Source organism: Dasypus novemcinctus, chromosome 22 (assembly GCF_030445035.2).
Source record: "Dasypus novemcinctus isolate mDasNov1 chromosome 22, mDasNov1.1.hap2, whole genome shotgun sequence".
Taxonomy (NCBI): domain Eukaryota; kingdom Metazoa; phylum Chordata; class Mammalia; order Cingulata; family Dasypodidae; genus Dasypus; species Dasypus novemcinctus.
The window spans coordinates 53059831-53086865 of NC_080694.1; the positions used below are offsets into that span (position 1 = coordinate 53059831).

General features: G+C 38.8%; 1 protein-coding gene and 1 long non-coding RNA gene across 9 annotated transcripts in view; one reads left to right on the forward strand and one right to left on the reverse strand.

The window, feature by feature from the left end:
* CDKAL1 (CDKAL1 threonylcarbamoyladenosine tRNA methylthiotransferase) overlaps nt 1-27035 on the forward strand; it is a 696475-nt gene that overhangs the window by 165068 nt on the left and 504372 nt on the right. For all 8 annotated transcript variants that reach the window (XM_058285307.1, XM_058285304.1, XM_058285306.2 and 5 more), the window contains one exon: nt 15129-15225. In XM_058285307.1, the coding sequence (XP_058141290.1) occupies nt 15129-15225 (97 nt within the window). The remainder of the gene's footprint in view (nt 1-15128; nt 15226-27035) is intronic.
* On the reverse strand, nt 20448-26017 carry LOC131275340 (uncharacterized). Its single transcript, XR_009182773.2, has 3 exons — nt 25935-26017; nt 21485-21535; nt 20448-20719 (listed from the first exon to the last, which is right to left on the reverse strand). It is a non-coding gene; the product is annotated as an uncharacterized lncRNA (long non-coding RNA).

Here is a 27035-nt window from a genome sequence, read left to right on the forward strand (position 1 = left end):
CAGATTCCTGGTACTGCTGACTAGAATGCAGGGCAGGAGAGAGAAATAAATAAAAAATAAATCTTAAAAAGAAAAAAAAAGCTTCCCTTTGTGATGAATCCCATCCTGATCTGAAATCAGATGAATTATAACCAATATCTGTGTTACTTTTCTTAAGATAAAATGGAAATAGACAAGTTTTTTGAGGCAGGAGCTGGAGGGGGGCAAATGGGAGAGAGTTGGGAAAATGGTGCTGTTTAAACACTAAGAAAATAATTCTTAAGAATATGATAGTAATTGTAAACTATTTGATTTGTGAGAGTGAAAATCCTTTGAGAATGTGTCATAAAATTCAAATATACACAATATGATATTACACCTTTTGTTAAGCACTTATGCTAATGTTATTTTCTGGTATCTGCTTTAATTTCATTTTGTTAAATTGCAAAAGATTTGTTGAAACATCTACTTCAATGTTTATGGAGGGAACCATATATATGGATTGCCCTCAAGGAGCTTATAGCCTAATAAGAGTGAGCTGTCTATAAATCAATGCAGAGCTGTCTGTAAATCATTTGCCATAAGAACAGACAATGGGCGGTGATATATTCTGAATTACCTAGTCCAACAAAAGTATGTTAAAAAATGAGTTTTTTTAAAGCTCCCTAAAATGTTCTCTGTTTCTTGCCCCTCCAAGGAAACCTCTTGTTCGTGCATGAATTATAACTTGCCTAGTTAAGGCAGTTTTGTAGGAAGTTAAATCTCTCCTTTGACTCTGTCCTGTAGGTAGGAAATTCCGTGACTCTTGTCAGTAGCCAAGGAGACAGACCTTACAGACTCTTTGATCTTTCCCAGGGCTTAAGTGGCCTTTGACCCTTCTAAAAATTATTTTAAAACTAGACAGTACTTAAATAAAATCTCCTCCAAGGGATCTACTTTTTAAATTAATGACTCCTTTGAAAAATGACTTTGAAAAAGATGTAAAATATAGACCATGTCACGTAAGATTCTTTTTTAAAGTTAGAAACAATTTTTATTCAGACTGTATATTAAATACCAGTTTCTAAATTTGGCTGTTTTTTCTACCAGAAACTGGTTAGGATCTAATAGTCCTCCAGCTCAGGTTGTATTGATATAGATGGAGCCCAAGCATAGTTTCTTTCAGAATTTTTTAACATCATGCTAGAAAATATTAAAGTGTCTTATAACCCTTTATTTCAATTCTTACTAGAACTGTATCTCTCTTCCCCCTCCTCAAAATATAACATAGACTCATGTCCTAATTTAATTTTAATCATTCTTGGTGAATGTGATAATTAGAGTCAAGTGCAATGAGATGTGCAAATTGGATGGTGAATTGAATAAATGTAACAGCTGATCAGGGCTTCCTCTTCTCAATGTCACTTTATTAAGGTCTCTGCTATACTGATATACTCTTGAGTTTTCTTTATTTTGCTTTTTTTTTTCCCTTTTCCTTCCTCCCTTTGTTCTTTTCCTCTGTTGAAAGATAGTTAATACCTTCCACAGTGTTTGCTCTGGTTAGGGCATCATGATATTGATCTTTGGGAAGGTGAACAATTTATAGATTTGTTTTTTCATTTTTATGAAAATATTCTCCATAATGGAAATATACATGCTGTGTACCTCAGGTTTATTTAATCCTCTTAAGGAAAAAGTGTTTTTACTTATTTTACATATTTTAATAAGAAGAAAATAATTGATTTGACCCCAAAGCTAAGTGCTCTGTGAGTTGGGTTTTTAAAAAAATATTTATTTATTTCTCCCCAACCCCCCATTTTGCACTTACTGTGTGTGTTCATCTTCCTTGTTTCTTCGGGAGGCACCAGAAACAGATCCCAGGACCTCCAATGTGGGAGGGAGGTGCCTAAGTACTTGAGCAACCTCTGTTCCCTGCTTGTGTCTCTCATTACATTTTTCTTCTTTGTGTCTCTTGTTGCATCATCTTGCCGTGCCTGCCCGTCACACCAGCTCACGGTCTTGCTTGTCCTCATTAGGAGGTACAGGGAACTTCCACTCCCTGCTTTGATATCTCTTATTACGTTTTTCTTCTTGTGTCTCTTGTTGTGTCAGATTGCCATGCCTGCCTGTTGCGCCAACTCACTGTTTTCTTTAGGAGACACTTGGAACTGAAGCAGGGACCTCTTGTGTGGTAGGTAGGAGCTCAATCACTTGAGCCATATCTGCCTCCCTGAGTTGGGTTTTAAATGCAGTAAAGCATCATAAGTACAGTGTTCTGAATTTTATGAGCCTTTTGCATCTTACTTTGCCTTGAATCTGGTAGTTATACAAAAATACCACTGAACCTTAAGTTTCACAAGAACAAGAGATTCTAGGTGACTAATAATACTACACCAGGTTTTGGGGGTTGCTGATCCTTTATTTGGTCCTACATTAACTTCTCCCCTTTTTTGAACTTGGTGGACTGATTTTCTTTTGAATTATTTGTTATGAAAATATCTAAATTTTAAGATACATTTTGTAATCGATACAATAGATTAGTATAGTGCTGTGTATATGAATTATATGCAATTATATTTATTGGAGGTACATCTTTTTCTTCTTTAAACAAATCAATTTTATTGATACATATGATTCATCCAAAGTGTGCGATCCTTGCTATGTGGTGTAATCACATAGTTGTGCATTCATCACTTTAATCATTATAGAGCATTTTCATTATTTCAATAATAATAAACCAAAAACAAACAAACAGGAAAATTCCTAACCTCTCAATCTCTGTTTCCCCTGTTGTACATAGCTGCTATTTCTGGCTGTTTATTCTTGCACAATTATTTATTTGTTTATTAACAGTTTTATTGAGATATATTCAAATAACATATGATTTATCCAAAGCATATAATCAATGACTTTTAGTATAATCACTATGTTGTACATTCATCATCTCAAAAATTTTAAGTACCTTTCTTTTTATTACTAGGTGCATTGGTACAAAATTTGCAGGCCACTGCTCTGTAAACGTATTTGTAATTATTGATATACTAACCTTGGCCTTGTTAATTTATCATTCTTTCCATATTGCATATTTAAAGAATTGTTTTTGTCTTTGCAACTTCAATGTGTGTATTCTTTAAGGTACAAATTCCTCTTGGTATCCCACAGGTCCCTAAGTCTAGTCATGTACACCTTATAGGTATAAAGTAAATATTTCATTAATGAAATGCAAAAATTAAATACATAAAATGAAGTTGTTTTAATCATTTACTCTAGAAATATTCATAGAGTAGTCACATAGCTGTTAGAAATGTTGCGGTAGGCAGAGGAGCCAAGTTAGAAGTTGAAAATAGCTGACACAGAAGAAAAAAATGAATCAATATATATGGTCTACTGAGATTATTAATTATGGGACCACACAGCCTTATGGGTCTTGGTAACCCCTGGCTTAAGGCAGCATTAGATTGAAGCAAAGGGCAGTGACGGATGACTTCCAGTGCTGGCCCTGTCTTTTCTTTGACCTCAGGCAAGCTATTTAATTTTTCTGATCCTCTGTTTCCCCTTTTATAAAATGAAATGACGGGGCTAAAAATTTTTGGAAGTCTCTTATAGATGTAAAATTGCATACCCACAATGAGTAAGACAATCAATTACAGATTCAGTTAGAATCACTATATACTGTGTAATAAGGAAGATAAGCAGGTCATGTAGTTTTTTAATGCTTCCATTATAATGGTTACATTTCTTTTGACCAAATCCTATTAGGGATGTATCCCAGGATAGAGGAAAAAGCTGTGAGAGACTAAAGAAGGCACACTTGAATGAAGAAGTGTGTACCTCCAGAATTCAATAACTAAGAACCTGTGAACAATAAAATGGGTATTCAGTGATTAAACAGGAGACTTTGAAGTAATGAGTTCCCTGTCTGAGGAAGTAAAGCAGAAGCCACACGGCCACTTACAAGGGATGTTGTAGGAAGGATTGACTAGTGGGTAAAATCTGTTCAACTGGGCAGCCTTCCTAGGCATGAGAACTCTACTAATGTTGGGGGACTCTTTGAGTTTACCTGAAGCAAGTTAGGGAAGTAGATGGGGCTTATATGGCCCTAACGTCCTCTGAGAATGCTTATAGCTTGTTAATATTGACTGGTCCTAATCCTGGTTATGCCACCTAAGGAGCTCTTCAGAATGTTCCACCACAGCTGTTGGGGATGCTTTCCCTTGCCATGTTTTAGTGCCAGGCTTTTAAGAACAGTGTTCTTGGTACCTTCTTTATTTTCTTAATTCCTTGTATTGTAGACTTCTTTCCATGTAAGCACCTGTAGGTAGAGCTCCATGGTTCTCTTAAATAACAATGAACACTACAGAGTAATTCCATGTACTAGCACCTTTTAAAGTGGTTTTTGTATATTAGCACATTTAATCCTTACATTTAACAGCCGCATACATATGAAGAAGCAGAGAGGCTAAGTCAGTCACCTGTAGTGACCTATTTAGTAAGTAGCAGAGGCAGTATTAGAACCCCAGTGATTGCGCTGTTCCTTGGGTGCCTAGGCATGAGGCATTTCATTGCTCCTCCACTCTTCTCACCACCACCCCTTTGTGCTCCTCCAGCATGCCAGGCATTCCTCCAAGTCTGGTCATCTCTGTGCGCCCAAACAGACAAAAATCCCTGTCCTTATAAAATAGACACTGGGGGAAGCTGTAAAGATCCTTAAAAAAGTAACAAGAAAATTTAGCTAGTAGAGGAGAAGGTGAGAGGTGGTCCGAAGAAATATGGCTGGGAAAGGAATGATGGTGCTGTCGGGGTGTTTTGACTTTAAGTAGGGTAGGAAGGACCTTGTGAGCGAAGACCTGGTGGAGGAGAGGTGAGCCCTATGGACATCTGGGCTGAGATGCATCAGCAGAGGAAACAGCAAGTGCCCAGGCCTAATGAGGGTGTGGTGTGGCCTTTTCCCGACATACGTACGTAGAGCCTAGAAGAGAGGGGATGTAGAAGTGGGGGAGTAGGGATTACAGACGAAGGCAGTGAGGCAGGAAGGGAGCATGGAGCCTTGTGGTCTGTTTTTAAGAATTTTGCATTTTAATCTTTATGAGGTGATGATCCATGAGGGGATTTTGAGGAGAAGGATGCGTGTGTTCAGACTCATTTTAAAGAGATTGCTCTGACTGCTGGGTTGAGACTAGCAAAGAAGGGAACACAGGTAGAAGGAAGCGGGGAGAAGTGCCACTGTTGTAATGGTGGAGGTGGGGGAAAGGTAGTTGGAATCTGGACATATTTCCCAGGTGCAGTCAGCGTGGTTGCTGACAGAGTAGGTGTGAAAGTAAAATCTGTTAAGAATGACTCCAGGATTTTTGTAAAGAACCATTGGAATGGTGGACTTGTTTTTTTTTTTTTAATCAGTTTGCTTTTAACTTGCATGAGTGTCCTCACGCTGCATTTCTGAATCACAGAACAAACCTATGGCCTTCAATATTTCTGATAACTTTTAAGGCACTCGTTTCATAAACCGGGTATTATGTATGCTTTATTATCTTGCAGGATTGGGGTTTCAGTTTTAGAGAAATATAAACAAGTGCCATAGAGGCAAGCAGGCTTTCCAGGTGACATAACTGGTTATCTTCAGTATTTTTCAAGGAATGATCCTTAGTTTGGCAGATTCAGAGACTTGATTTTGTAAGTATACACAGAGTTAATTGAGCTCAGGGACTGAATGCATAATAACCAGTTTCACCAATTCAGCTTCTTCTGGAGGCACCTCCGTCCATGCCAGCAGGAGCCAGCTTCCCAGCATTACGAGGATCTCTCCCAGCCTCGCTCCCTGCATGGCCCCTGGGAAATGCCACTTTCCTGGCCACCGGAGACAGTGGCTTAGAGTAGCTAACCTGGCTGGATTCAGAGAGAACTGTGTTCCCTCAAGCCCAAGGCATCATTCACTTTCTCTGTACAGTGGTTCCCTTTGGATCCATGAGGCTAGCTGAGGCCACCTGGTGTGTTCTTGCTGTGTTTCTCATCCGCTACCCAGTGTGTGTGCACAACAGTTACTGTTATTTCTGCAAGGCAGTTCTTCTAATCCTTTCTGTCTCTCCAGTTTCTGGTCCCATTCCCTTACCCTGTCAGGTTTTCCATGTAGCTTCTTTTTAAAATAACTTAATAGTTTTCATTGAAAGTTTCCTTCTATAATGAACCAACTTTCCCTAAACACTTAACCTCCTCACAGAAGATTATGTCCTTATTCTCACTGTCAGGCAGTTTGTATTTTGTAAAAATTGTAATGACAAAATCCTTTTTGAAATCCTTTCTTCCATAGACCTTTGACTCATAAAGCAGGCAGTCACATAGTAGTAGGTTGCAGTGGAGGAAGGGGGGGAAGGGGGAGAGGACTGATCACCAGGGTGAAAGCCCCTGTCCTCCTTGACCCGGCACTTGCTGTGGGTTCTGACTGGTCCACAGTGTTCCTCACAGCTCTTCCTTTTTTTTTTTTTTTAAGATTTATTATTATTTTAAAAAATTTTTTCTACCTTCCCGGTGTCTGCTCTCTCTTCCATTCACTGTGTGTTCTTCTGTGTCCTCCTGCATTCTTGTTAGCGGCACTAGGAATCTCTGTCAATTTTTGTGTCATCTTGCTGTGTCAGCTCTCTGTGTGTGTGGCGCTGCTCCTGGGCAGGCTGCACTTTTTCTGCATGGGGCGGCTCTCCTTGCAGGTGCACTCCTTGCGTATGGGGCTCCCCTACGTGGGGGACACCCCTGTGTGGCATGGCACTCCTTGGGCACATCAGCACTGAGCGTGGGCCAGCTCACCACATAAGTCAGGAGGCCCTGGGTTTGAACCCTGGAACCTATATAAGGTAGGCAGACGCTCTATCAGTTGAGCCAAATCTGCTTTCCTCTTCTCTTCTTCCCCTTCATTTCTCTGGACTCTGTGGGCTCTTCCTTCTCTCACTAGACTTTGAACTCCTTGACATCAGTGACTATCTTTTTAACTTAATTTTCCCTTGCATCAGCATGTGATGAGTGAATGAATAATAGAATGAAAATCCAGAATGCTGAATTATTGATTAAAAAAAAAGCAGTAGTTCTGATAGGTGAACCCAAGAACTTGTATTGGCAATAAGTACAGAGAATAAAGGAAACCATTTGAACCTGGAATCAAGTAGGAATTTCTTTACTGATTTTAAATAGCCTCTGTACCAGGGTCTGATAGTCTATTACAACTAGATGGTTTTTTAAAAAAATTACTGCTTGTGTCTAAGAAGAGTGGCCATTTTCATCATCTGTCTAACAGTGCTTACTTAGCTTACTATGTTTGGACTCCCCTTTTCAAGGTATAGTGAAGGCTATGCCCCTGAGATAGCATTCTTTTTTCTCACAGGGCTTAAAATATGCAATTGTGTTTTCATTTTGTTGGTTGAAATCACATTTCTGTCTTGTGATCCTGAGACAATACCTGAGTCACTCTGAATTTGGATGTCTCCAGATAACCCCATTTAAATATATAAGTAGATTTTTTTGGATTATTTTTTCAAATTGATAAATCCCATTAAGTCTCAGAGTAAACTTTTTTATTTTGAAGATTTATTATAATTATTTATTATTTATTTATTTCTCTCCCCTTCCCTCCCACCCCAGTTGTCTGCTTTCTGTGTCCATTTGCTGTGTGTTCTTCTGTGACCGCTTTTATCTTTATCAGCAGTATGGGGAATCTGTGTTTCTTTTTGTTGCGTCATCTTGTGTCAGCTCTCCATGTGTGTGGCACCATTCTTGGGCAGGTTGTACTTTGTTTCGTGTTGAGCGGCTCTCCTTACAGGGCACACTCCTTGCACACGGGGCTCCCCTACGCAGGGGACACCCCTGCGTGGCATGGCACTCCTTGCGCACATCAGCACTGCGTGTGGGCCAGCTCCACATGGGTCAAGGAGGCCCGGGGTTTGAACCGCGTACCTCCTATGTGGTAGGTAGACACCCTAACCACTGGGCCAAGTCCACTTCCCTCAGAGTAATTTTTATTTTTAGCTATTGGCAACTCAGAGCCTAACTTTATCCGTGTATCTGTGAATTTATTACTTGTCTATTAAACAGTTATTTTGTTCAAAAGATTCGGAAGACAGTTGTCAAGTATTAAATTGTTTCTACTTTGAAGACAGGCAGCGTATCCATCAGTATATCAGTCAATATATTATATATTAAATGTTTTCAACAACGTTTATCAAACAATCAAAACCCAAGTTTGATTCCTGTTCTAAAATGAGATGTTCAAGAAACCAGTTCATCTTGGGTGCTAATGTGAGCTCTGGTACTTAGTCTGTGTGGGACTTTGACTTAGACCATTGTATCTTTTTCTTGTATACAACATAAGGGAATGATAAATGATCTTCAAGTATTTTCTATGATGCTATAAAATTTAAGATTATGTACAAATTTTATCTTGCATTTGGTGCTTACCGGAAAACAGGGAAAACCCTCATTGTGTTTTTGTATTTGTTACTGAGGTTAATGCTCTAGACAAAGATAAATCTTTATTGTAATTTAGAAAGATGTTTCAAGAAAATATGAGCCATTATTTTAAATTCACTTTACTTTCAATTTTCATTTTAATTAACACTTCAAGGCCATCTAAAGTGAAGACTTGGAAATTCATACTATTTTAAAGTTTCTTAAGGTATTGTTCTCATCAGCGTTTATATTTGAGGGATAAAAGCTTTTTAAATACTTCTGTGCTGGGTACATTTCTACAGAACTTTTTTTCTCAGGCTTTTATTAACCTGAACAAAGCTCATGAAATAAAAAGAACAGGATGTAAGAAGTGAATGTTTAGAACAAGAATACTCTTTTGGGAAATTGTGTTGTAACTTTTGCTACTTTATTTGGTCTTGTATATAGTAATGTTAATATTCCATAGCTTGGCTATGATTTTTGGCTTATAGTTCTGTTCTGTCCTGCCATTTTAAAAGCCAAATGTCATAAAAGCATGAAGTACTACTTTTAATAAATTACTTAATCAAGCATCTCTAGTTTGAGCTTTTTTTTCATAATTATCTGGTATTCTCCTTACTCCCTTAGAGTCAGCCCTGGACTGGCTGTATGACCCAGTGCAGTGTTTATTTATTGTCCCCAGAACACTTCCCTTGGGTGTTGTTTATTGACTGTCTTGCTTTCAAATATGTCCCCGCCCTAACTACATAGTGGTTACCTTGATGAAGTGCGAAAGTGGTGACCGTGGTGGTGGTGGTGGTCATAGTATTGTTGTTGCTCTTGTCACCTCTTTTGCTTCCACACTATTGTTGTTACACCCTAGAGAAGTGTTTCTCTATCTCCAAAGAACTTAAAGTTTCCCACTCAACTGGATTCTCTCCAACTCTTGGAACTGCAGCATCCGCTGCTTCCTTCGCAGCCAACAGACTTGCATTTTCAGTGGCTTTAATGGGCATTACCGGAACCTCGGATTGAGTGAGTCTTTTGTGAACTCATTAACTTCCATCCCAGCAGTCAGCCAGCTTGTCCTGGCTGTTCCCGGCACCACTGTTCTTTTATTTCCACAGACCAGGGATTCACTCATTCATTTCAGTAGTGGCTGGAGCTGCTTTTGTTCTACATTGGCAGAGACCTTAGAACCTGCAAAAACTAAAGTTTTAACCATCTGGTCCTTTGCAGAAAAAATATGCTGACCTCTGCCTTAGCCTCACACCTTTGATTCCTCCTTGGGGTAACCAGGTATAGTCTGTGAAGAGAACTTATATTTTCTTTAATCTTCTCTCTTTGTGCTTTTTGTTTGTTTTGGATCTTCCACATGAGTTGAGGTTCTCTTATCCTTTTGCCTGGTGTATTAAACTATTTTCTCATCTCTCAGCTTCCTTTCCCCTTTTTATTTCATTTTACACTATGCTACCTCTATAATACTCTGATTTGTTTTCACTCTATGACTACTTTGCCACCAAAACCTCCCCATTACCCACTACATTAAATATAGATGCCGAGCCTCGTCCGTAAGGCCGTCCACCCAATAAGCGCTCTCAGTCTCCTGTATAAAGAAATGCTTTCTGTAATGAAGTATTTTTCTCCTGCTTTTCTGCCTCATTGTCTTTGTGCTTACTGTGACAACTGCCTGGTACTTTCCGTGCATCCATGTTTACTCTTTCCTACTGCTCTCTGGCCATACCATCCCCGCCCATTTCTTTGTTATGCTGTTCTCTATCTCTTGCCATCTGGACATTCTTTTTCCTTCCCATATTATGGTATCTGCACAGCTCACTGTCATTAAGGGCATTTTACTTCGTGCATCTGGACATTCTTTTTCCTTCCCATATTATGGTATCTGTACAGCTCACTGTCATTAAGGGCATTTTACTTCGTGCTGCATGATTTGTGTTTTCTAATATCTCATCTGTTATAAGCCGTAAGTAATTTTGTTGAGTGTAAGGGACAAGTCTTCCTCAGCACTGTGTCCCCTGAAACACTCAGCATTATGTCTTGGATGTGTTTAATATTGAGATAATTGAATTACATTACAGAAACAAAGTTTTAATTTGAATTTAATTATTAGTGATCACAGACTTTCTGGGATGTTTGGCAGTACTTCTCAGTGTTTCAGGTAAAGTTCTTGAGGAAACCAGGTATGGTTTGCTTGTGAAGATTGTTAATGAAAATGGAAAGATTTTTTTCATTTGATAAGTTGTTTCACATTTGTTACCAGTAAAGTGTGTGGAATGATGTGCTTGATACTGATTAAAAAACAAAAACAAAAAACCAGGTGGCAAGCCAGGCAGTAATTCTCTTGGATATGTATTACAGTCTAAGAGAGTTAGATTTTTTGATTGTGTTATTAAGAATTTTCAGGATTCCAAGAGTAAAAATTATATCGTGTGCACTAAGAAATTATAGAAATCAAATGCCTACATGTGCTGTTAAAACAATATTTTATACTCTGCCTATTCCGTCATGTAATCATTCTCTGTGTGCTTCTCGGAAGGTTTTTTTTTTAAAGATTTATTTTATTTACTTTATTAACCTCCCCTTCCCTTCCTCCCCCGCCGATGGTTCTCTTGTCTGTCTGCTTCTTGTTTGCTCCTCTTCCCCAGGAGGCACCAGAAACCTAACCTGGGACCTCCCACATGAGAGGCAAGTGCCCAGTGCCTGAGCCACATCCACTCCCCATGGGCTGTGGCGTCTGCTGACTGGTGGCATCTGCTTGTTGGAGTGGGAGGCGACGTCTAAGCTCATTGCTGCAGGAGGCAGTGTCTGCTTGTCTTCTTTTAGGAAGCAGTGGTACCTGAATCCTGGACCTCCCATGTGGTAGGCAGGTGTCTGAGAGGTTGAGCCACATCCGCTTCCTGTCAGAAGGTTTTAATATGGTTAGTATTGGTCACAAATAGCCAGTCCTATTACTCGTGTTTTTGATGACTTCCAGTTCTGAATTTTTCTTTCTTGGAAAAGTTGACAAAAATTAAAAAGTATGCTAGCTATGGAGACTTTTCACTTCTTAGTAGTATAATCTAAATGTCACCTGTCCTGAAAGCAGGCTTGACACCTCGCCTCTCTGTATTGGTTTCAGAAACTTAGAGGTTGTAAGGCGACACAGAAACCCACTTTAGTACTTGAACAATAGTGTCTGAGCATCCAACAATAAAAGCAAACAACAAACTGTCAGAATACCCCCAAACCTCATAACTGAAAAAGTATTCTAGATGGGCAAAATATATGAATAATTTCTAGGAAAAGACTCAAGTTCTGCTTGGTCACCACTGTCTCTGAACATGAACCCAGTGTTCGTTGAATACACACATGCCTGAGTGAATGAATAAAATCTGTATAAAATATATTCCAGCTTCCTCATAAGTAAAGAAATGGTAACTAAAATAACCAGATGTATATACTTTTTTTTTTTTAAAAGATTTATTTTATTTATTTATTTCTCTCCCCTTCCCCCCTGCCCTGGTTGTCTGTTCTCTGTGTCTTTTTGCTGCGTTGTCTTCGTTGTCCACTTCTGTTGTCAGCAGCACGGAAATCTGTGTTTCTTTTTGTTGCGTCATCTTGCTGTGTCAGCTCTCCCTGTGGGCGGCGCCATTCTTATGCAGGCTGCACTTTTTTTGCGCTGGGCGGCTCTCCTTACAGGACGCGCTATTTGTGCGTGGGGCTCCCCTACGCGGGGGACACCCCTGCGTGGCATGGCACTCCTTGGGCACATCAGCACTGCGCATGGGCCAGCTCCACACGGGTCAAGGAGGCCCGGGGTTTGAACTGCGGACCTCCCATGTGGTAGATGGACGCCCTAACCACTGGACCAAGTCCTCTTCCCATATGTATATACTTTTGAACTAACAGTTGTGCTTTTTAGAATTTCTGCTAGGAAAATAGTTAGACACCAGGGCTTAAATTTCACACCTAGTTTTCTATCATCCATAAATACTTTCTCAGATATTAAAGATACATCTAGTAGGATGGTCATTGTAAAGTCATTTATAACGGTGAAAATTAGAGATGACCCAAGTGCCTATTAGACCAAGAATGGCCGAGTTATTGTACATGTGTACAGTAGAATGCTCTGTAATGTATTGAAAGGAGGAGCTTGAGTTCTAGGTAAAGAAATTAAAAGGAAGGGTATACAAGACATATTGGATGAAAAAAGTGCAAGTTCTTGAAAATCAATGTGGGTTTTCACCTTTGTGTATAGAGTGTACATATATTTATGAACATGGGTCCATTTACAGAGAAGTGTGAGCATGAGCAGCCATTAACTGTAATCTGGGGAGCAGGATTGGGGAGAATGGGGATTCCTGCTATATGAGGTTTTAACTTACTATATATGCTCTTCTCTTCTGTTTGAATTTTAATTATTTTTTTAATATATTTTACTTTTGTACTGCACCAAAGACTAGGAAAGAATGCATTTAAAGAATTTATTGAAGTATATCAGTAATACATAAGCATATATAAAGAATAAGTGTATAGTGATAGTTGTGAACTTACAAAACAATTATACATAGCATCATACAGAGCTTTCATACCTCACTCTACCACCAATACCTTGCATTGTTGTAATCATTTTTAACTAATGATTAAAGAGCATCCTTAAAATACTACTAACCAAAGTGTTTTTCCCCAAACCCACACTATTATTATTTTTAAATATCATTTTTACATGAACATATGTAAACAACAAGAGTATAGTAAAAGTTATGAACTTACAAAGCAAACGTGTATAACATCATACAGGAGTCCCATATATTAGCCCACTAACACCTTGCACTGTTGTGAGACATTTGTTACAAATTATGAAATAATATTGTCAAAATCTTACTAACTATAGTTCTTATCTTACATTTGGTGTATTTTTCTTGCACCCCACCCTATTATTATTTTTTAAATGTATTTTTATGACACAAGCTGTAAAGTTACAAAACAATCACGCACATGTGCAAAATTCCCATACAACACCCCTCTTTCAACACACCACACCATGGCTGAACATTTGTTACAAATTATGAGATAATATCATCAGATTATTACCAGATCCATACCATACATTTGGCACACTTTTTCCATACTCCCTCATTATCAACACAGTACATCTCTGGCATAGATGCATGAATATTACATTATTACTGTTAACCACAATCAATAGGTCACTCCAGTTGTATTTTTCCCATGCTTCTCGACATTCCCATCACCCTTCAGTAGCGATGTACATCTACTCTAGCTCATAAAGGACCCTCTTGCATCAGTACCATCAGCCACAATTCTCATATACTTCTGGGTTTACTGTGCTGTTCAGTTCCTAGATTATTCTCTAGCTTTCTGCCAATTGGCATTTACATCCCTAGACTATTATTTTCAGCCATATTCCCACTTATAAACCAGCTGTTAATCATTATAATGTGTTACTGTCAACTCTGTACATTTCCACACTTTTTCAGGAAGGTTAATTAAAACTACATATATTAAACATCAGTGGTCCATCTCAGTCCTCCTCTTATCTCCTTTAAGAATCAACCACTGGGAAGCAGATATGGCTCAAGTGATTGGACTTCCATCTACTATATGGGAGGACCCAGGTTTGATCCCTGGGGTCACCTGGTAAAGGCGTGGCTGTGCTGCGAATCAGGCCTGCATGGCAAGCCACGCAGCAAGGTGATGACACAACAAAAGAGAGATGAAGGGGAGAGTCAAGGCGAGATGCAACAGAAACCAGGAAGCAAGGTGGTGCAAGCAACAGGGAACCTCTCTCCACGTGGGACGTCCCCAGGATTGAATCCTGATGAATCCTAGAGGAGAGAACGAGAAGAGAAGACAAAAAAAGAGAAATAGAGATGATCACCCAGTGAATGGACACAGACAGCAAAAAAAAACAGCAGGGTCAGGGGGGGAGGAGGAAAAAAAAAAAAGAATCTACCACCTACCACGGGTCTTGAAGATATATTCCTACATTTTCTTCTAGAAACTTTATGGTTCTTTTATCTTTAGGTTTTTGATACATTTTGAGTTACTTTTTACATAAAGTATGAGATGGGGTTCCTCTTTCCTTCTTTGGGCTATGGATATCCAGTTCTCTCAGCACTACTTATTGAATGGACTATTCTGCCTGAGCTGGGTGAGTTTGACAGGCTAGTCAAACATCACTTGACCATAGATGTGAGGGTCTCTTTCTGAATCATCAATTCAGTTCCATTGGTCTTTTTGTCATTATGCCAGTACTACTGTTTTCTTTTTCTTTTTTTTAACTGCTATAGCTAGGTAATATGATTTAAAGTTCAGAAGTGAGAGTCCTCCATCTTCACTTTTCCTTTTTAAGATGTTTCTGACTATTCAAGAACCTTTACCCCTCCAAATAGATTTGATAATTGTGCTTTCCATTGATTTTTAAAATTCTGGTGAAATTTTTATTGAGACTGCATTGAGTATATCAATTTGACATCTTAATGATATTTAGTCTTCCAATCCATGAGCATAGAATGTTCTTTCAATTATTTAGGTCTTTTTTGATTTGCTATGACAATGAGTTGTAGTTTTCTGCATGCAAGTACTTTACATTGTTGTTTAAGTTTATTCCTTAATATTTGGGTTTTATCTGTCATATTTTATTTTTACCACTCTTTTGACATTTTACTTACTTTAACTGATATAATCTTCATTTCTAGACTCTCTTCCAGGCCTTTCTCACAGTTTTCTCTTCAATCTTTTAGGAAAGCTCAAGAGGAGAATAAGAAAGTAGTGCTAGCTGGCTGTGTCCCTCAAGCCCAGCCTCGTCAGGACTACCTGAAGGGACTGAGTATCATAGGGGTAAGTTTATACCTGATGGATAAACATAAAATCTTGTATTCAATTGCTCTATATACCCAGTTTTGTATTTCTAGGTTATTTACAAGCAATGTTATACTTACGGCTATACAGAACATACTCCTGAAGCTTTGTCATTTCTGTATCACTTTAAAAAAAGGAAATTTTTTTTTTATTTTGGTAACATACATACAACTCAAAATTTCTCATTTTAACCACTTTCCAATATACAATTCAGTGATATTAATTACATTCACTATGTTGTGCTGCCATCCCCACCATCCATTACCAAACCTTTTCATCACCCCAAGCATAGTCTCTGTACCCATTAAGTAATGGCTCTCCATTCTGCCTCCTCCTCCTCTGGCTCCTGGTAACTTCTAATCTATTCTGTCTCTATGCATTTGCTTATTCTGGGTATTTTGTATGAGTGAGATCATAAAATATTTGTCCTTTAATTCTGGCTTCTTTCCCTCAACATGATGTCTTTAAGGTTCGTTCATTTTGTAGCATAAACCAGAACTTGGTTCTTTTTACAGCTTAATGGTATTCCATTTTATGAATATACCAACTTTTGTTTATCCATTGATTTGTTGATGGACACTTGGGCTGCTTCCACATTTTTGCTGTTGTGATAAACCTGTTTGAGTCCCTGCTTCCATTTCTTTTGGGTCTGTGTCTAGAAGTGGGATTGGCAGGTCATATGGTAAATCTCCCCTCATCTTTCTGATCTGTGTGATTGTTTTTTTTTTTTTTTTTTACCCTAGCACAGGAATAATTTCAAGGTTCTCTCACTTTAAAAGACTAGCAAAAAAAAAAAAAGCATTAGCATGGAATTTAAGATACTTAATATCCTGTTCTTTCCTGCCCTTCCAGTAACATGTCATGCCATGCCATATTCTTATAGCTTTTCCTACCATACTGAACTGCTTGTCATTGCTCTGGATTTAAGTGCCTTTTTTGGAATGTCCCACATCCATTTTACTCGTTCCTCATGTCTTGGGTCCAGCATTATGCATTCTGTGAGGCCTTTTCTGATCTCGTCTAGCAGACGTTGATCGTCTTGCCTTGGGTTCCCTCTGCTTACTGTGCATTTAACTGTCGTTTACTCCCTTAGTACTTGACAAAGGTGTGTGTTTAGGTTTATTTTTATGATTCTTCGAATAAAATCTTTTGCTCCATCCAAACTGTAAGCTTCATTAGGACAGCTTTCCAGTCCTTTTTTTCCTCTTTTTTCCACTCTTACTGTTTCTGCACCGGTCCCACAATGCCTGACACAGTAAACAATTTGTCGACTGACTGAATCTTCCTATTGTATTTTTATTGTTGCCATGCTTTTTTTCCCTGCTGGGTAGGCAGCTCTGTGAAAGCAGAAGACTACTCCCTCTCTTCTTTATAACCGTCTCTAGTCACAAAATGCCTGAATGTAGTTGTCATTCAGTCAGTATTTGTTGACCTAAAGGTGCTTCTTCCTTACCACCATTCTACTGAAGCTGTACTCAGTAAGCCTACCAGTGATCTACTTTAAAGAAGGCTTTGTTAATTTAAAAAATACATATCACATTATATAATATGCTCATAGAAAAATTTGTATGAATGCTTGCCATCTGGATTGAGATTTTTGGTGGATTGTTCCTTATTTAATAATGTCAGTTTCTTATATTGTATTTTCAGTATTATGAACTTATCTGCTATGAAGTCTTTGCCCCACTGGCAAATTTAATAATCTTTGAACAAACGTTCTCACTTTAAACATACAGAAACTGAATGTTTGGCAACTTTAGTTTGTTTTCACCATTTGTCTGTATACATTTTCATTTTTCTTGGTCTAAGGGATGAAATGAATATGGGGCTCCTGAGTTTTGTTTTCACATCTCTGTAAACACAGTCCTTCTGTGTTAGGGAAATAGGAAACTAGCTAAACTCTGTTTTAGAGATGGAATGTGGTAAAAGCTTGGGGTTCATCTTAGATTACATCCCCCAAAATTAAGTTACTAGAGTAGCAGAATTTCTTCTGTAAGGCAAAAGCCTCTTTATGTAGATTGTGGTGAGATGTTTTGAACTTGTGTGCGAGGAAGAGCTGACTTTGTATATGGCAGATGTTGAAGAGATTCTGAAGTGAGGTCAGGGAGGGTACCCAGTGTGCTTGATGTGGAAGACAGTTTCCAGTGATAATCTAACCTTTTGCTCAGGTATGGAAATAGTTTTATGATTAATCTAGCACCCTTGGTATTCTCTTATCTATTCTCATGCCCATTAAGATTCTTCAGATTTATTTTATTTTGCTTATTTATATTTGGAGAAATTGTGTAAGAATACCTATGCTTTGAAAAGTGAATAGAAAGAAAATTCCTAACTCCATCATCGTAACACAGTAACCATTATAATGTTGTTGAGCCTCTTCAGGCTTTTAGCATTTGCACTTTTTATGTAACTGTAATCTCAAACCTATTTTGTATCCCTCTTGTTACCATGTTATTCCATGAGCTTTAAAAAATTTTTTTAAATTTATTTCTCTCCCCTTCCCCTCCCTCCCATTGTCTGCTCTCTGTGTCCATTTGCTGGGTGTTCTGTGTCCGTTTGCATTCTTGTCCATGGCACCAGGAATCTGTGTCTCTTTTTGTTGCATCATCTTGCTGTGTCAGTTCTCTGTGTGTGCGGTGCCATTCCTGGACAGGCTGTGCTTTTGTTTGCGTGGAGTGGATCTCCACACAAGGGCGCACACCTTGTGTGTGGGGCTCCCCTACGTGGGGGATACGCCTGCATGGCACAGCACTCCTTGCGCACATCAGCACTGCGCATGGGTGAGCTCATCTCACGGGTTAGGAGGCCCTGGGTTTGAACCCTGGACCTCCCATATGGTAGGCAAATGCTCTATCAGTTGAGCCAAATCCACTTCCCATTCCATGAGCTTTTTAGCCTTTTTACATCCCATACTTATATTCTGTTGGAGGAAATATCACAATTTACTTAATCGTTCCTTAATTGTTGGATGTAAGTATCTTCTAATTTTTATAATATATATAAAATACATTAAAGCCCAAAATGTGCTTTTTATTTTAATTTAAAGTTATTGTATTATGAAAAGGTTCTCACAGTGAAATCACTGTCATTAACAGTATTTTAGAGTTTTACTTTAACTGTATCTTCACCAGCACTGGTATTATTATCAAATAATAAGATTATTCTTCATCAACATTTTGTAGAAAATTTTTTCTCAGGCAATTACATGATGTTTCATTTATCGTCATTGACTCTTTATATCAAAATTCATAGAACAGAATAATTTTGTGAAATATCTGTCTTAGGAAATCAAATATTTAATATTTTTGTGTTCGAAGTGACCTTTTCTGTATAGAATTGATAAAATTGCTATAAAATCAGAAACCTTCTGAAATTTAGTGAGTTACAATGAAATAAATGCATTTTATTGGTTTATACCAAGAAAAAACAATTCTGAAGTGTTAAAAAAAAAGGAAATTTAAGATAATTGAAATTCAGTGACTTGGGAAAATACTTTTAGAAGAACATTTGGAATTTTATTGCACAGTTGGTTTTCAGAATGAGTGAAGGATGTTATGCCTTCAAAGAATTTCCCCCACAGAATTTCTATGATGGGGGATGTTAATAGAGGTGGTAGGAAGATAATCCTTAACTGCTTTCTGTGCTTTCACCTCCTGCTAAGATGTGACTTTGTAACCTCAGAGTCAAGGAGCATGTGTCAATGGCATTGAGCAAGTGAAGGAAATAAAAGCTACCTTTGGGTGCAGATCAGTGGGTGAACAAGCTACCTACTGCACACCTAAGTTCAAAGATATATACCTATGTTTGAATGTGCTCATGTCATCAATCAGCTTTTAAGAGGTAATAAATAAGAAAGAGATATATTAATACCACCATAATATGTTAATTTCCTTCAGCATTGGCCCATAGAAATCAATGGAGTATTTGTTTTTGTAATCAGCTAGAGCAGTATGGTGAAGGCACATGGTAGTTAGTGTCTGTTTGATTTGCCTTCTGGGCTTTTATTATTATCTGTTCTTCTGTCACCTGATATGATCTAGTTGTAAGTAGTAGTATTTGGTGGCACATGGTAAGAAAATAGCAGAATGACAAAACCAGAAGTAAGGCCTACCAACCTCTGGGCCCAGAAGAATTGGCTTTGGTGGCAGTATCTTCTGTACATTTCCCATCCCACAGCACAGAGCTGTCTAATTTTGTCACATGGGGAGAGAAGAAAGAACAGATTTGAAAACACAGATGTCATGGATAAAAAAACTCTTTAATCAGTTTTTTTCCTAGCATGATTGAGGGAAGTTTCTATTTTATATGTAGAATATATATATTTATAAGAATCAGTATCTTTTTCTTTATTCAGGATCTTGAAAGATTTTACCTTACAGTGAAAACTTGCATTTCCCTTTTGGTAATGGCTATTGTTTTTTTTTTTTTTTTTAAAGATTTATTTATTTATTTAATTTCCCCCCCTCCCCTGGTTGTCTGTTCTTGGTGTCTATTTGCTGCGTCTTGTTTCTTTGTACGCTTCTGTTGTCGTCAGTGGCACGGGAAGTGTGGGCGGCGCCATTCCTGGGCAGGCTGCTCTTTCTTTTTCACGCTGGGCGGCTTTCCTCACGGGCGCACTCCTTTCGCGTGGGGCTCCCCCACGCAGGGGACACCCTTGCGTGGCACGGCACTCCTTTGCGCGCATCAGCACTGCGCATGGCCAGCTCCACACGGGTCAAGGAGGTCCGGGGTTTGAACCGCGGACCTCCCATATGGTAGACGGACGCCTAACCACTGGGCCAAAGTCCGTTTCCCTGGTAATGGTTATTGTTAACCATCAACCTTATAATTTTTAAAAAAAGGTTTATTTATTTATTTATTTCTCTCCCCTCCCCCCCATCCCGGTTGTCTGTTCTCTGTGTCTGTTTGCTGCATCTTCTTTGTCCACTTCTGTTGTTGTCAGCAGCATGGGAATCTGTGTTTCTTTCTGTTGCATCATCTTGTTGTGTCAGCTCTCCGTGTGTGCAGCGCCATTCCTGGGCAGGCTGCACTTTCTTTCGTGCTGGGCGGCTCTCCTTACGGAGTGCACTCTTTGCGCGTGGGGCTCCCGTACGTGGGGGACACCCCTACGTGGCATGGCACTCCTTACGTGCATCAGCATTGCGCATGGGCCAGCTCCACACAGGTCAAGGAGGCCCGGGGTTTGAACCGCGGACCTCCCATGTGGTAGACGGACGCCCTAACCACTGTGCCAAGTGCGTCGTCAACCTTAGAATTTTCAAGCAAAGTTTGAAAATTTATTTATTTTTCACCCTGCTGTTAATGTTGGATTTTGTGTCTAGCTGTAGGTGGTTCCATGATCTTATGACTGTGTGGTTTCATGATCTTGCGACTGTAGCTATGTAATACTACTTCCCTTCTCTTCCATCTCTTTGTTGTCAGGAAACCTCCTTTTAGATTAGCCATCCAGCCTGCAGGAGGTTCTCTTTAAAGTCTGGTAGAATAAAAAGAATAATAAACTTCAGGAGCCAGAAAGCCTGCCTTCACATTGGGATCAGCCTTAGTCTTTCTTTGATTCCACTTTCATGAAAGTGCTTACCAAGTGCCTTCCATGTGTTAGATACTGTTCTAGTTGCTAGGAATGCCATAGTATATAAAATTGCCCAGGATCCCTATCCTCATAGAGCCTGCCTATATTCCAGTTTTGGGGGAGAGACATCTCTAGTCTTCTGGAGAGTCCAGTGGAATGGAGCCCTAGATCACAGTGCTACTGGTTGGGAGCTTCTCTTTAAGGCTCAGTGGGTGAAATAATATGTATTTGCTAAGAATTCTTTCTACTTTAGTGTTAGTTCCCATTTATTACTGTAGCCATTATTAATAGGAACATTTATTAGGAAGTTGGCTCTTACTCTGTTACCAGAAAGCCTGTTAACAAAATTGTACATTGTGTGTAGATTATCTGCACTAATTAACAGGACTGCATTTCAACTCCTCTTGGTGGTTGACTCATTATACTTAATCTTTGTAACTGTGATATGTTTGTAGGCATCCTAAATGAACTGTGAATCAATACACAGGTTGTAACATTTTAAAATATGGGATTCACAGCACAATATATAATTTGATGTTGAAAAATTGTAAATGACAAAACTTCCTGGTGTGCCAGCTGTGAACCCTGTAGGCAGGTGCATGTTCCCTTTGGAGAGCTGAACAGAAATGTGCTTTGGCACAGGTGTCCACTTATCTCAGGGACCATTACCAGGTTCATTTGCAGTGTTTTAAACATCCTTTCAGGCAGACTGCTCCATTCCTGAAAAAGTCAAACAACACAATGACTATTCCAAATGTGAACACTTTAATTTTGAATATTATGCATATAAGTAAAACATCATTGAACGGGACTATATTTGAGAGTATTTCCGTTATATACCACGTTGCACAAGGTAAACAAATTCATGAAATGTCATGGTAACAATGGCATTTGATGCTGGGGGCAGAGCTTGGGAAACTGTCCTCTTGTTTATTTGTCTATATTTCCTGGCTTGTGATATTTCTTCTTGTCATATTCTGGGCCTTTAAATTTCAAAAAGGCAGTACCATAACAGAATAACATGTAATTTTGAAAGTCCTTTTATGTTTTCCCCTTCTTGGATGAGTTGCTTTCACTTTTTCATTGGCTCATTGACTGTTAAAAGGTAGTGTGTCCTTGTGGTTAAGAGCTTGGGTTCACTCCTTACCAGCTGTGTAACCTTACACAAGTCACTTAACTTTTCTGGGCCTCAGTTACTTCATCTGTAAAATGGAGATAATAGAATCTAAAGGTTAGTAAGGGTCAAATCAGTTCATATGTGGAATATCCTTCCCGTGGTACCTGGCGCATAGGTAGTGCTCTGTATTAGTTATTATTTTTATTAATTAACTCACTTACAGACTCAATACTGGACACCATTATGTGCCTGGAACTAAGCTACTTGCTGAAGGTACAGAGCTGAATAAAACATGTCCTTTCCCTAAAGACCAAAGAGAGGGGCAAGTAATCATGATAAATGTGCACTGGGATAAAGTGCTATGGGCAAAGGAGGATGAAGTCATCCTTAGCTTGGGTTTCAAACGGTGAGCCGTATTCAATGAGTGGAGAAAGGAGAGAGGGCTCTCGGGCAGAAGCACCACGTGTGAGGAGAGGCATGTGTGTTTAAGGGTGCATGGAGAGGTGCAGGAAAAGCAAGAAGTGCTTTGGGATTTGTGTGTGACTTGGAGTGGGGAGTGTTAGCAGGGCTAGTTGGAGTAGTCAGGTGAGTGATAAATAGGATGGAGAGAAGGGGATTGCAGTTAATGGAATGTTGAAATCAGAATCGATAGGCCAGGGTGAAAGACGAGGGCTGAGAGCACAAAGCAGTGAGGGTGAGAAGTATAATCTAGCACAGGGGTTCTGAACAAGGGCTTCGTGAGTTTGAATTGAAATTCAGAAACATTAATTCTTATAGGGATGTGTTGGTGAGGGTATGGCTATTTATTAAATAATACACCGTATAGTGTGGACTTAGTAAGGAGTCTGTGGTTTTCCCTTGACTGACAAAGGGGTCCATGGAACAAAAATCTTTTAAGAGCTAGTGGTGCTTTCTCCATGCCCTTTATGCCTTATCTGTTAATGATTTTTTTGTATGTGTTTTAAGTCAGGTTTATTGAGATATAAGTTATAGTAAAATTCCTTGACAGTTTTGACAAATGTGTATAGTGTTTTGTAACCACCGCCATGATCAAGATAAGAGAGCATTTCCCAGACACCAGAAAGTTCCCTCAGGCCCTTCTGTGGTAAACACTTCCCATCCTTCTTTCCCCTTCCCTCTCCCAAACTTAGTGTTTGACAACCACAGCTCTGATTCCTGCACCTAGAGTTTTGCCTTTTCCAGAATGTCATATAAGTGGAATTATAGAATATGTTATTTTGTGTCTCGTTTCTTTTACTTAGTATGACAGGTCTGATATTCATCCATATTGTGTTTGTTCCTTTTTGTTGCCTAGAATTATTTCTCTGTATGGGTGGACTGCAGTTGATCATTTCACCAATTGATGGACATTTGTGCTGTTTCCAGTTTGGGGCTGTTATGAATAAAGCTATAATAAAACTTCAGGCATAGGTCTTTGTGTGGATGTATACTTTCATTTTTCTTGAGTAAATACCTAGGAATGAATTGCAGGGCATGGGGTAGATGCCTGCTTGACTTTTTAAGAAACTGCCAAAGTGTTTTCCAATGTGGCTATACCGTTTTGCATTCCTACCAGCAGTTCCAATTGCTTTACATCCTCACTCACATTTGGTACTGTCAGTATTTTTAATTTTAGCATTTTCACTAGGTGTGCAGTGATATTTCATTGTGGTTTTAATTTTCATTTTCCTGTTCACTAATTATGGTAAGCATCTTTTCATGTGCTTATTTGCTATTGGTATATCATTGATATTGTGTTGAAATCTTTTATCATCTCCACTCCCCACCTTCCACTGACTTTTTGGTAACCTTTATTTAGGAAAATATTTCTTAGATAGGACACAAAAATCCCAAGCCGAGAAAGAAAAGATATTGAGAAAGGGGACTTCATCAAAACTAAATACGAAGAAGAGATGAGATGTGGGGGCATTTTTAGGACTTGGAGTTGTCCTAAATTATATTGCAGGGACAGATGCTGGACATTATATATCCTGCCATAACCAACTGAATGGACTGGTGAAGTGTAAACGACAAGGTAAACTATAATCCATGCGGTGCAGCAGTACTCCAAAATGTGTTCACTAAATGCAATGAATGTGCCATACTGATGAAAAAGGTTTTTTTTTTTTAAAAAACACCCCGGTTGTCTGTTCTCTGTGTCTATTTTGCTGCATCTTGTTTCTTTGTCCGCTTCTGTTGTTGTCAGCAGCTTGGGAATCTGTGTCTCTTTTTGTTGAGTCATCTTGTGTCAGCTCTCCGTGTGTGTGGCGCTATTCCTGGGCAGGCTGCACTTTCTTTCGTGCTGGGCGGCTCTCCTTACGGGGTGCACTCCTTGCGCGTGGGGCTCCCCTACACGGGGGACACCCCTGTGTGGCACAGCACTCCTTGTGTGCATCAGCACTGCGCATGGGCCAGCTCCACATGGGTCAAGGAGGCCTGGGGTTTGAACCGCGGACCTCCCATGTGGTAGACGGACGCCCTAACCACTGGGCCAAGTCCGTTTCCCTGAAAGAGGTTGTTGATGTGGAGGAGTGGTGGGGTGGGGGTGAGGTATGTGGGAACCTCTTATATATATTTTTTTGTTTTGTTCCCCCCCCCTTGTGGCTTTTTGCTTGCTGTCTGCTCTCTGTGTCCATTCACTATGGGTTCTTCTGTGTCTTTATTTATTTATTGTATTTCCCCTCCCCCCTTGCAGCTTGCTTGCTGTCTGCTCTCTGTGTCCATTTGCTGCACGCTCTTCTGCGTTTTTGCTTGTCTCCCTTTTTTTGTTGTGTCACCTTGCTGAGTCGGCTCTACACGCACTTGTGGGCCCAGCGGCACTCCGTAGCGTGCGGGCGAGCCTGCCTTCACAAGGAGGCCCTGGGACGCGAACCCAGGCCTCCCATATGGTACACAGAAGCCCAACTGATTGAGCCACAGCTACTTCCCCCTCTTATATTTTTTAATGTAACATTTTTTGTGATCTATGTATCTTTTAAAAAAAAAAGAATTTAATAAAAAGTAAAAATAAAAACAACCAACCAACCAACCAAAAAAACACCAAAAAACACAACTAAATATGTTTGCTCCTCAAAATGTTAAGAAAATGAAAGGACAAGCCACAGACTGGGAGAAAATATTTGTGAAACACATATCTCTTAAAGGATTTATATCCAGGATATATAAAGGACTCTTACAACTCAAAAATAAATGAACCTATTTTACCATGGGCAAAAGATTTATCTATTTTCCTTCAGTTTTAGTTACCTTTTGAAACTTTTTAAAATAAAATTTTATTTAAGTATAACATTCATATATGAACTTACATATACAATAAATGTATAGTGAAATTTGTGAATTTACAAAACAGACATGCATATCATTATACAAGGCACCCATACATCTCTTCACCACCAAAATTTTGCATTTTTGCTTTTTAAATGAAGTTTATCATTCATACACGAACATCCATAAACAATAAATATATAGAAAAAGTTGTGAACTTAGATAACAAACATGCATGTCATACAGGGCTTGCATACATTACCCCACCACCATCACCTTGAATTGTTGTGAAACAGTTTTACAAACTATGAAAGAGCATTTTGAAAACATTATTAACTAGCCAATATTTTATATTTGGTGTATTTCCTCCCAACCTACCTGGTTATTGACACCCTTTTGAAGTTGTGATACAGTGGAAAGTTGTATTTTTTTTTTTTTTGGTTTCAAAACTTAAAAAGTAATGCTCCTCAAGATCTGATAAAGTATCACATTTTCTTTTTTATCTTTTTTTGAAGTATGAAAAAAATGTATTCCACTCTTTAATCGTTTGCTGTTTACTCTGAAGTCAGGGATTTTATTCATTTTAAGTATTTTACATTTACCCTCTGTGCTTTGTACAGTGCCTGACTCTCTAAGTGTTTGTTGAATGAATGTTAATTATAAAATATACATCTCACTTTAATTTTTACATATTGTTCCCAGTTATTCCAACAGCATTTATTTAAAATTTTTACTCACCTTCTTAGGGAGCTTAACTCTATCATGATTATTTCTTTAACAGTGTGTGAGTTATCTGTGCTGCTGTAACAAATTGCAACGAACTTAGTGGCTTAAAGCAACAGAAATGGATTGTTTTACAGTTTTACAGTTAGGTCGCCATGGTTTCACTGGGCTAGAATCTAGGTGTTGGCAGGCTGCGCTCCTCACTGGAGGCGCTGGGGGAGAATCTGCCTTTCCTTTCCTGGCCTCTAGAGGTGCCCTTCTACCTTGGTTCATGGCCCTCTTCATTGAGCTTTGAGCCGGCCTAACTTTCTGACCCTTCTTTGGTCATCATGTCTCTCCCTCTCGCCAAGCTGAGAAAACGTTCTTTACTTCAAAGGATTTATTTGATTACCCTGTGCCCACCTGAATAATCCAATCTAATCTCCCCATCTCAAGGGCCTTAGAGTCATTCACATCTGCTGAATCCATGCTGCCATGTCAGGTCAAATATTCACAGGTTCCAGGGATTCGGACCTGGGCATCTTTGGGAGGCCATTATTCTGCCTGCTACATATAGCATTATTAATTGATGTTTACATTGCTGATGTTTATTTCTGTTTTAATTCTAATATTACTCTATAATATATTGGTATCACTTTAAAAATCATTTTTCACTTAAAACATGTCTTATTATTTCACATAATTATGAAATTTTAATATCCCAAACAGTGTTTCCCTATGTACTTGAGTTTAGCTGTTTGAATTTTATTTTTACTGAAAGTTTTTCCTTTCTTTCTTTTTGTAGATATTTTGGTTCCTGGTACTGATAATTATTTTGTTGGCATCCTCTGGCCCAGCCTCATTGTTCAGTTAGTAATTTTTATCTTTTAACTCAGTGTTAGTCCCTCACTGGTACTATTCAGGTAGAAAATATGCTTTTAGCAGAGTGAGGAATGTGCTGTCATGTGATTTTTGTTGAAAGGGCTATTTCTACCATTAGGGAAGAGTTTTGATCAGTGCAGAGATGAAAGCAAATGAAAATATACTGGGAGTAAATTTTGTTTGTAAAGTTAAACCATATGTAACATCAAATGGCCTTTTGTGTAACACATTAGCAAACTTGTTCATAGGTTTGTG